Raw genomic sequence first — 12,590 nt, 5'->3', positions numbered from 1 at the left:
GATGGAGCTCGTTTGAGCTAAAGCGGATAAAAAATGGTTACTAGCGAAAGGAGTTCCCCAGGTAATAGTGCTTCTCTGTATTGTCATGATCATATGTGAAACATATTCTTATATCTACATTTACCAGGTTATTAGCCATATCCGGGCAGGTGATGAACTTGTGAACTGTGTCGCTGTACTCTTAAATGCATCTTCCTAAGCCGGCCGTCAAATAGGATTCCATGAAGGTTTCAAATTTTCAGAAGAGGGTAAACTTTGGGAGGAGTTTGTTTTACACGGCCAGGATACTGCCAAGATTTTTATTGAGAAAACCAAAACTTTTGACAACTTGAAGTTTTCTATTGAAGGGCGAATAACTGATCTTGCAGATAAAGAAGATGGCATAGACCAGTTGAAAGCTCTTCTTGAGGCTGACGAGGAAGATAAAAACGCGGAAGGAGAAGATGTGGCATGATAGATATAGACTTATCTTCTCTGTAATCATCATCTTTTTTTGTAATCCCTTTAGATAAATAATAAGTTTGTGTTGTCCGGTACACTTTGTCTTATGCTTCATAATATAAGTGTTTGTAGGATCTTCTTATTTGTCAATAAAGGATTACATACGAATGGAAAAACATATTACATGATACTTAAAATAAAATTTTCATAAATCGGGCATAAGCCGGATGAAATTACAAAATATAACACTGCATATTTTTTGCTAGTCTATATAGGCACGCATGCCAAAAATGAAAATAAACGCAATTGCTATATGTAGCATTTCTTTAACTGTGCCACATTCCAAGTTCTAGGGATCTCGGTCCCATCCAACTTTTCTAACTTGTAAGCACCCTTGGATAAAACTTTTTTTTACCTTATTCCCAAGTTGGGGACATCTTGCCCGGAGGTTCTTGGCCAGAATCCTCATTGTTCCGGAAGACAAAGTCTCCCGCATCAAATTCACATTTTTCGACACGCGAGTTATAATATTTCTGTAGTTGGCGTTTATAATTGTGCTCGCGGATCGTTGCTAGTTTCCTCCATTCTTTCAGGAGGTCAAGATTCATCCGGAGTTCGTGATTATTATTATCAATAAACAAAGCACTTGCTGATGGAATCCCGATTTTGGCTGGGATCATAGCCTCAGTGCCGTAGGTTAGACTAAAGGGCGTCTTAGAATTACTAATTCTTTTGGTTGCAGAAGGTCCAAAGTACATGGGGCAATTCGTCAACCCAACCCGTCCGTTTAGTTCCTAACCTCGCTTTGATCCCTTCCTTGATTGTTCGGTTGGTTTGTTTAACCTGAGCGTTTGCTTGCATATAGGCTACAGATTTAAAGTTTTGAATGACTTGAAGTTCTTTTAACAATTCTAATAGTCCGCTGTCCGCAAAGTGGGTCCCATTGTCACTTACCAGTTCTTGCGGAAGACCAAACCGGCAAATGATGAATTCCCATAGGAATTTCTTAATGCTCGATGCCGTGATTTATGCAACTGGTTTGGCTTCCACCCATTTGGTGAAGTAATCATTGGCTACTATCAAAAATTTAATTCGTCCAAGGGCTTCTGGGAAGGGTCCCATAATGTCGATAGCCCATTTCTGGAACGTCCATACGGACGTCACCGGTATCAACTCGTTCTTTGGGCGCATGGTGTTGGGAGTATGAAGTTGACAAGAATCACATTTCCTGATTTCTTGCACAACGTCTAAATGCATCCCAGTCCAGTAATACTCAGCGTTCATGAGTTTTTCCACAGTCATCCTAGGACCCGCGTGTAAGCCGCAAATGCCTTCGTGGACTTCTCGTATTAAGTAGTTCGCGTCTCCGGCATCCACACAACGCAACAGTGGTCCCAAGAACGATCTCCGATATAAAACACCATCATTCATTTGGTAATTCAAGGACTTGTGCTTGATTTTTCGAGGCGCGGCCTTTTTTGCTGGCAGAATTCCTGACTACAGATAAGCTATAATCAGTGCCATTAAAGATTCTCTGCCATTTTAAATCACCAGAACTTGATTTTGCAGAACAGACGGGTGGTCGAGGACTTCAACACGGATATCCTTAGCAAAGTGCTCAAAATTTGTTGAAGACAACTTGCTAAGGGCATTCGCTGACTTGTTCTCGCTCCTCTTGATGTGAATAATGTTGAAAAAGAAAAATTGGTGAATTAAGTCCTTTGCTTGCGACAAATATGAAGCCATGACATCATTTTTTGCTTCATAAGTTCTGTTAGTCTGTCCTGCAATCAACATAGAATCCACCCGCGTTTCCAAATGTTTCACCCCAAGCTTCTTGGCTATCCGCAGACATGCAATAAAAGCTTCATAATCCGCCTCATAGTTAGTACTTTTGAAGTCTTACTTTATGGCGTATGTAAATTCGTGGTCTTCGGGATTGACTATCCTTAGGACTGTGCCAGATCCCTCACTGCTTGAAGCCCCGTCCGTGAACAGTGACCAAATTTGTCCTTGTTTTGGAGGTGCTTGGGGTTTCTGCTCAATCAAACATTCTTTTTCTTTGGGTTACGGAACCTCAGTGACGAAGTCCGCCAACACCTGTCCTTTAATTGCTGGCTTGGGTTTATATTCTATCGCATGTTCACCCAGCTCGATGGCCCATTTCGCAAGTCGCCCAGACAATTCTGGTTTACTCAGAACGTTTTTGAGTTTGTACCCGGTTAACACATTGATGGTATGTCCCTGAAATTATATGCGGAGACGTCGGGCGGCATAGACCAGTGCTAAAACAAGTTTTTCCAACATTGAATGTCTGGTCTCTGGGTCTGACAATGTCCTACTGACGTAATAGATCGGCGTTTGGACATTCTTTCTATCCGTCAATAATACAGCCCCGATGGCAATATCAGATGCTGATAAGTATAGCGTCAGAGGTTCTCCCACATAAGGTGCTATTAACGTAGGCAACTCCATTAGGCGTTTTTAACCTCTAGGAATGCTTGCTCAGCTTCTGCGGTCCATTTGAAATGTGCCTTCTTGAGGCAATTTCTTAATGTTGAGACGAAAGGATAAGATTTAGCTGCATCATTTGCTAAAAAATGATTTAGGGCAACCAATCGACCGTTAAGTGTCTGAACCTCTTTGAGGGAAGAAGGAGAAGGCATGCGGGCTACTGCTTGAATTTTATCTGGATTAGCCTTGAAACCCGCACCAGTGACAATTACTCCAAGAAATTTTCATTCTTCCATCCCGAATGAACATTTGGCCGGATTCAGCTTCATGTTGATAACCCTTAAGGTTTCTAATGTCTCTTCGATGTCTCTCAACATCTGGTCTTCTTCGATGCTTTTTATTACCAAGTCGTCGTAGACTTCCAAGTTTCGACCAATCTGGTTCTTGAATGCTTGATCCCTTAGCCGCTGATATGTGGCACCCGCGTACTTTAATCCTAAGGGCATCATTTTATAGCAAAACGTACCTTGGTCTGTACAAAACGCTGTTTTATCCTCATTACCCGCAGCCATGAGGATTTGGTGATAGCCTTTATAGGCATCGAGGAAGCATTTAAACTTGAACGAGGCCACTACGTCTACTTTGAGATCAATTTCCGACAACGGATAACAGTCTTTCGGGAACTCCTTGTTCAAATCTTTGAAGTCTATACACATCCGTCACGTTCCGTTACTCTTTGCACGATGACCGGATTAGCTACCCATGTCTGATATTTGATTTCCCGAATAATTCCGGCATGAAGCAAATCTTGTACTTGATCATTAATGGCTTTCGTTTGTTCCGGACCCGTCTTCCGCTTTTTCTGGACAATTGGCGTAAACATTGGGTTTACCCTTAGTTTGTGTTCCCCAATTTCCCGCGGGACACCAGTTATGTCCGCGGGTTGCCTAGCGAAAATGTCCATATTCTTATTCAACAATTGCTTTAAAAAAGTTCTCACTATTTTTGAAATAGCGGGTCCGATTATGACCGTCTGATCAGGGAATTTTTTTGTTCAAAACCCATTTCTCTGGTTCAGTCCTCTGAGCTTGTTTTGGAACTATGCTAGGCTTTGAACTTTCAATTGAGAAGCAGTGTCGATTAACATGAATTATTGCTACGCCGGTGCGAGTTGGAACTCCTACCGCGCCATGAGCTGTGGATGGGTGAGCATTAAAGTTACCAATTGCTTCCCTCCCTAGAATGTTGTCATGTTTAGAAGTTGCTGGTAGGACCAAAAACTCAACTTCCTCTGTTCTTGATTGAATCCCATCACTAAGAGTAACCGAAAAGGATATTACCCCTCGTGGGTGCATCACGTCACCTCCAAATCCGGATACAGGAGCATGAATAGGTTTCAATCTCTCTTTATCCTCCTCATCGAGTTGTTCAAAGCACTGTTCTTACATAATGTCAGATGTACAACCAGTGTTAAAAAAAACAAACTACGATCGGTAATGGCAAAGAGGGCAGTGATTATCAAAGGGTTCTTATTGCACGGCCCGCCCTTAATCGCCACCCATTTGACCCATCTCGTACCGCGACGGATCATGGTATATCCGAAAAAAAGTTTATATATTCGCTTCGTCTTCTTCTTTTTCCTTCTTCTTCTTTTCCTCTCCTCCCATCTTCCCCTCTCTTCTTCCCTTCTCCGGCGAAGATCCACTATCCATCCACCTCGCCATCCAACCACCACCATTACACACCAACGTTCTCCACCACTCTCAACCACCACCACCATCCCCGTCTCTCTCCTTCACATTCACACACACCAGCACCACCGTCTCATCATCACCGCTCACCTCCACCACTACTGTAAACCACCACAGTCATCCACTGCCACCACCAATCCACCATCCGTTATCACCACAACCACCACTTTCGTCCCACCCCTATCACCAATCCCACCCCGTCGCTATCACCACACGACCACCATCATCTACCATCACCGCAGTCAATTGTCACCAGCCGCACACTACCATAATATTAGTATTAACTGTTCGCATTCCGACATCAAGGTATTGTCACTTTATTTTATATTAATTGTTCATGTTCGGTTTGGAATTTGGAATTTGCGGGTGGGCATTGTCGAGTTTCTTATTTTGGGTTACGTCGAATTTGGGTAATTTGATACATTGTGGGATTGCCGGTTTATCGGGTTGATTCGGGTTTCAATTTGATAGAATGTTTGCTAGTATGGTTGCCGGGTTTGTTGGGTGTGTCGGGACAAGTGTTCAGTTTATTAGTAGTTACTTCAACGTGACTGTGTGACGAAACGGCTTATTAATAGTTCAAAAATTTCAAATCATTATTTTATAGTTAGATAAATGATAGTGACGGTTCGTTATAAAATATTTATTTTGAACTTAATTTTATTAATATTTTATTAATATTTTATTCATAAACCCGATTTGTCACATTTTCGTTGTCACCGACAAGTTCAGTGTTGCTTTGCACGTCAATCGAGACAGTTTGTCAGTTTGTGGGTTAGCTATTTCGAGTCAGTGGTTTGTTTTGTTTTTTTGTCTTGTCTATTAGAGTCCGTTTGTTTTTAGCATATGTTTGTAAAGTGTCGAGTCGCGTTTGTTTATGAGTTTGTTAATCGAGTCTCGAGACCACCTTGATAGTTTGAAATTTTAATGGATTACACGCCCGTACTCAATCTCCATTCGGGAGGTTGATCTACTCTTTCAAAATACGCACAGGGTGTCCCCGAATTTTTCGTATTTATTTGTTTTATTTTATTATTTTAATATTATTTTAATAATATTTTACTAAGTGGGACAACTGCGACCGAAATGCTATAACGGTTTTTGCCACATTGACCGTTGACATATCTAATTTGCATGTTTGATTTTGCAGATATGCATGATGCACCAGAGTCCTCGCGCACCCCGGCACAAGAGATAGCGGACTGGGCCCCGCATTATACGATACGATGGCGAGGAGGTTCATATTGTTGCTAGCATCGAGCCAGCGGGTATTATGGCAGAGGGACATCGTCCGCTTCAGGTCCATCGATTCCTCTTCACATCAGAGAAATATACTATGCTGGAGAGGATTCGACACATGCAGCTCCTTCACCACCGATCTTTTGACTGGACATTGATGCGATAGTTGGGCATTGACATCCAGATTGGTGCATTATTGACAGCTCCATGGGCAAATGTGCTCGCGTGTGACTCGATTCAGTATGTCGAGCTCACACGTTAGTTCTACTCGACCTTTTCTTTTACGCCCACGGACTTTAGTGAGCCACACGCGGTGTCCTTTTCGCTAGGATGACATCTGGGATGAGATGTCCGTCCCTGATTTCGCTGTGGCCACAGGTTTTTATACTGCCGAGCAGGTGCAGGCTGCTGAGTTCCTGCAGAGTATTCATGGTTACATGCCTCACACTCAGCAGCCCCATGGGCACTGGATCACGGAGGACCAGCTCGGCCAGTTTTGGGCGGAGATCGCCGACGGGGACCACCACAGTTCAGTTTTGGAGTCGTCCATCAGGGACACCGTCCATCGCTACATCCACAGGATCGTTGCGCGTACTATCGTGGGACGACATTCGGGCCACGAGAAGTGAAACAACCTTGAGCTGTTGTGTCTACTGTCTATCATTGGCCGCCGACCGGCCAATGTGGCGATGCTCTGCTCACGTCGTTTTCCACGGGTTTGCAACTTACAGGGATCCTCGGCACGCTTAGCTTTAGGGCCATATATTACGAGGATCGCCCAGCGACTTGGTGTCTTTGACCTATTCGGAGAGATTTTACTATTGGGCTAGCTACAGTTGTTTTTGGGTTACAGAGGCCCGTCTGGCCGGGATTATTGACAGGTTTGATCCAATGGCTTAGTCCCGGTCAAAGAGGGCCCACATGTGCCACCACTAGAGGGATCGGAGGCTGCAATTTCACTTCAGAGAGGCATTCCGACACGTAGGTAGCGTGCTCCGATTCCACACATCGAGCGGCCTCAGCAGCAGCATCCTCTCTGACAGGCATCATCATCAGCTGCATCTTCGTCACGCCAGCCGCAACAGCCGCCTGTCACACTAGCGATGATCTATCAGAGGCAGCAACATATATTGGACGAGACTCGGGCTGAGATACAGGAGGCCCGAGCACATAGGCTGGATACGCGGGCCCATCTGGCTCGCCATGATGAGTATTTTCGTTTGTTATTTGTCTCTTCGCAGGTGGAGCAGCCTGTAGGTCTGCCAGAGGACATTACAACAAACTATACAAATAAATCAAACACAGCAAAAATCAAAAAGATATATATATATATATATATATATATATATATATATATATATATATATATATATATATATATATATCTTTTTGATTTTTGCTGTGTTTGATTTATTTGTATAGTTTGTTGTAATCGAACTTTGTGGTTGTTGATCACTATAAACCCTCACGAGACCCCACTCGTCCTCCCCGGGCTACCGGGAGGTTTACAGGGCTTGTTGCATACGCTAAATGCACCGTGATTCCTACGAAAGTTAGTTATGTCTTTTAATGTTTTTGGTTAATTTAACAGAATTTGTTATGAAACAATTTAATTTGGCTCGGTAAGTATTTTACTAAAATAAACAAATATTTATTTTCATAACTCTTAAAAGACCGATGTCTTACACTTGTGAGAAGCTTGCTTCTACACGTCTCAAGATTTTGCAGGTTCGTTTGTCAGTTTGGTAATTGGATGAGACGAGAGTATACCAGTGTTTCGGAGAGTTCACGAGCTATTGGTCCTTCTCCAGTCCCATTGATATCAGGTGATTTCAGTTTCATAATTTATTTTGTTTTTATTACTTTAAACGTTAAAAGTGTAATTGTATAATTGTTAGTTGAACTGCCGCATTTGAGCCCCGAATATTAAAATTGCTTATTAGTCAAAAAGTCAATTTCAACCACGTCCCTCAAATGTTCATTAATTGTTTAAATATTTTAACATTGAAGAAAATGTAAACCTCAAGTGTGGGGATGAGGGAAATTTGAAAATTTTATTTGCAGGCCTACTATTTTCTTCTGTTCAATTACAAAATATGAAATTAATTATACATATTTGTTTTTCATATTCTGTTGTTCCAGATTCCACCACTCCCATCCTCAAAAGAATCAGAAAAAGCTGGCAAGAAGGCAAAGGAAAAGTACGCAACGATAGACAGGGTGACCAAACAGAAGACAAGGAGCAGTGCCAAAAAACCGACGCCTTAGCTAGTATATAGGTAGTCGTTATTTTTGTATTTTGTAAGATATTTTTCATATACATTTGCTTAAGTGAATATTATTGTTAATATAATTTGTTTCTAATTTTCTTTTGTCATGCTTTCTTATAGCTGTTTTATATTACTGCACAAAAAGTAAAAATAATTATATATTGCCTAATTACACACAATTTGGCCACATAGAAAACATTAAATAGGTGTGGCCAAAAGTAAGACAATAGCCACACCTGAAATTACAAAAATTATAGTCTATAAATGAACATTAACCACAACAAAAACATTTTTGTGTGACGAAAGGGTACCAAAAACATTGGCCACACTTTCATCAGTTGGTTTTTGTTTGTGCGGTGGAACGAGATCAAACGTAATTGGAAAAATCACTATGTGTGAAGAAAATTTTGAGAATAGCCACACTTTAAATTACGAATAGCATTATGTGTGATAAACGGTAAGACAATGGCCACACCACAAACTACAAAAGAATGTTTGAGTGGCAACTTCACATTTTTAGCCACATTGACAATAACATCCAGTGTCTATATGTTATGTTTGGCCACACAATACATCACTATGTGTGACGAAAAGTTTGAGAATAGACACACTTTAAATTACGAATAGCATTATGCATGACGAACGGTAAGACAATGGCCACACCACAAACTACAAAAGAATTTTTGAGTGGCAACTTCACATTTTTAGCCACATTGACAATAACCTCCAGTGTCTATATGATATGTTTGGCCACACAATACATCACTATGTGTGACGAAAAGTTGAGAATTTCCACACTTTAAATTACGAATTGCATTATGTTTGACAAACGGTAAGACAATGGCCACACCACAAACTATAAAAGAGTGTTTGAGTGGCAACTTCAAATTTTTAGCCACATTGACAATAACATCCAGTGTCTATATGATACGTTTAGCCACACAGTATCTCACTATGTGTGACGAAAAGTTTGACAATAGCCACTCTTTAAATTACGAATAGCATTATGTGTGACAAACGGTAAGACAATGGCCACACCACAAACTACAAAAGAGTTTTTGACTAGCAAGTTCACATTTTTAGCCACATGGACAATAACCTCCAGTGTCTATTTGATATTATTAGCCACTAAGTACCTCACTATGTGTGATGAAAAGTTAGACAATAACCACACTTTCAATTATTAAAAGCATTATGTGTGACAAACAGTAAGACAATAGTCAAACTATAATCTACAAAGGAGTGTTTGAGTGGCAAATAAACATATTTAGCCACTTTTAATATAATATCCAGTGTCTATATCATATAATTAGCCACTCTATTATTAAATGTATGTGGCCATTCTTTGCTATATCCACACGGTATAGGTCACAATGCAAGCTTAACACAACCCTATTGGCCACATTATTGTAAAATTTATGTGGCTGAAATATTAATTCATGTGGCTACATATGTCACAACCCCAACCAACGGCGGAAATGCCGGGACGAACCGATTGCTCACAGCTTTTCAAAGGTTACTATCATGCAATATTAAATGTGACAATATCTATTAATATTAATTAAGTAATCAAGTACATCAAACATATAAATAAACAAGTACAACAAACATCCAACATTAAATTCTTGTATCTTCTTCTCTAATATGCATTCTAAGTTGCTTTAAACAATCTTGATAATCACGTCACACGATAACCTGCATATGCGTTAAAAATACAAATAGGTTTTGTCAACACAAGGTTGAGTGAGTAAAATTACCAGATTTGAGACACTATATAATAATAAGTAAAAGTGTAAACTGTTCCTGTGAGATATACAGATAAGCCATAGCACATAATAGTCAATCAATTATAAAGAAAGCAAACCATAAAGAAAGGGCTCAGCCAATCCATATAAATGGACATTGGTTACCAAGCAAGGACTAAACCATGCCATAAAAATGGACATCGGTTGCCGAAATAAGCAAGCAACATTCAAACAAAGCAAGTAAGCAAATAACAACTTAGGCAAACTGATAAACACACAAGGATAAACAGTTGCGGTTGAGTACTATATAATATAAAAATATCTATGAATGCATATGTCCCCAAAAAGGCTAAAATAAGTAAAGAGAGGAGTGAAATACTCACCTTAGCGATTAAGCAAGGGTTGGAAGTTGATAAAGAAACGAATACTATGAGTTATGCTTGTCGCGATGATCCACGAAAAGATCCCTAAATAGCAATAATAATCGGAGGATACAATGAATTAATAGATGAACTAATAGATACTCAAGACATGAACGGGTATTGAGTTCAAAATAATTTATTTAAACTTTCATTGTAAAAGATAATTTTATAAGTAAAATAAATTCTATTAAAAAAATATTAAAGTTATAATAATTTATTTAAAATGTATAAATAATGATTACTTATCAATTAAAATTGTAAATAATAATCTGTATAAAATAGAATCATTTACAAAAGACTTTTATTCATAAGTCGTATTTTTTAGTTAAAGTTGTAGTAAATGGTACACATAAATATTTATATATAAGAAAAAATACATTTGTTTTATAATGTACCTGGTCAATTACTTACGTAAAATAAGAGGGTATACTATGTATTTTAAATAAACAAAACTTTTTTAAATCAAAACTTTTATCAATTTTTAATTATTAATATATAAATATATATGGTTTTCTCCAATATTCGAAAAAAATTGATCTGTTAATATGTTGGTTTTTTATAAAAAAAACTGATTATTTGTATTTATTACATATACAATATTGTTTGATAAATAAACCAAATAATATGTTATAAATATGAATCTTTTCTAAAAAAACAAACCAAAACGGGTCTGGAGGGGTTTGAACCCGCGCCCTCCAGCCCAGAACCCATTAACACAGACGCATGACCAACTGAACTATCAGATCTGTTTTTATAAACATCAAACAAACAAAATAATAACCAGCGACAGAATTAAACCCAAAAGCTCATGAACCCTAAGATATCTAATCAATCAATTCGTTATGTTTTAGTTTAATCAAACATAGGGTTATTGGTCCCTGGTTAAAGATGAACTTGCGGTGTAATTTAATTAACTCAATGATGTTGTATAACTGATTAAATGACGTGAACTGTGGCCGTCTATAAAGCTTGACGAACTTACTACCACATAGCGACGGGAATCAAATTAAATTTAGAGTTGAGGTCGGCTAGGGTTAGATGATACTGTCTGCAAAGTTAATTGAGTTTATAAATCAATTATACGTATAATGGTCAAGGGTTATGGTCGGCTAGGTAAAATAAGCAATTCGAATCCTTTTTGATCTAATTAACATAATAGAGAGTCGGTTAGGCCGCAATTAGGAAGGTATAACAAGGATTTGATTCAATTTCTATATTGGGTACGAGAATTTAGGTCCAAGTTAGAGGATTGGGTATCTGGGTTTGCTAAACGAGTTATGGGCATGGGTTTTGGATATGGGTTACCAGATTTTGATGGGTCATGATATGAATTTGCACTTTAGTCCCTAAAGGTTTAGTGTGGAAACAATATGGGGTTAAAGTTTAAGTTTGAGAGATTTATGCCATACATTGAAAGTTATAAATATAATATATAAATAATAATATAATAATAAATTAATTCGATAAACGCGATAAATTTTCCGAACTTCTAAAATAATTCGGTTTTAAATATGGATGTTTAAGTTTAAAAAATATATAAATAAATAAATAAAAGGAAATTTTAAATATGACTTAAATCATAGTACAAAACTTTGAATAGTTGAAGCAACACTCCAAATGAAAATCCGATAAGGACACTTATATATAGGATGTACTAGCGGCGTTTCCGCCATGTCCTTATCATCTTTACATTTGTATTGTTATCTCAACTACTTATGGTTCTATATTATGACACACAATTATTCGGATTATGCTTTCCATGCTAGGACTTTGGTAATTACGTGTCGACCCGTAATCACTTAGATCGTCGGATGGTCCACATAACTCGTCCCATTGTGTGGGTTACAAAGCATGATTTTTAAGAAATAAGGGTTTTAATGAGTTTTAATTATAACGCTAGAAAATCCCAAATGTATAAAACACTTTCAAAAGTTGTAGTGGGATTTAATAAAGTAAGGAAATTTCTAAAACATCTTTTAATCGTAAAGTATAAGTATTTAATGTTGGAAATTGATAACTTATTTAATAGTTAGGGTTAATGATATGAGTTGTGATGAATGAAGGTAAGGAAACAATATAGTATTAGGTCATAATAAGCAATCAATTAAACAAAAGGAACTTTATTCATGAGATAAATGGTAAAAGATAAATAGTTCAAATGAGAAATAATCCAAGGCCATAAAGAGGCGTTACAATACGTAATTAAGAAAAGACAAAATAACTTAAGATAGATAAAAGGAACGGTAAAAGTCTTCACGGTGTTTGAGT

General features: G+C 38.4%; 1 protein-coding gene across 1 annotated transcript; it reads right to left on the bottom strand.

Moving 5' to 3' along the window:
• Nucleotides 1-857: 857 nt before the first annotated feature.
• LOC143587653 (uncharacterized) lies at nucleotides 858-1,199 on the bottom strand. Its single transcript, XM_077068886.1, has one exon. It carries the CDS (start codon nucleotides 1,197-1,199, stop codon nucleotides 858-860), a length of 342 nt encoding a protein of 113 aa, XP_076925001.1.
• Nucleotides 1,200-12,590: the final 11,391 nt, after the last annotated feature.

The sequence above is a fragment of the Bidens hawaiensis genome, unplaced genomic scaffold (assembly GCF_021521415.1).
Source record: "Bidens hawaiensis isolate Kalapana, Puna unplaced genomic scaffold, B.hawaiensis_p1.1 tig00035821_1, whole genome shotgun sequence".
Lineage (NCBI taxonomy): Eukaryota > Viridiplantae > Streptophyta > Magnoliopsida > Asterales > Asteraceae > Bidens > Bidens hawaiensis.
Note: the sequence above shows the minus strand (reverse complement) of the source record. Positions and strands in the feature narration are given on the sequence as shown.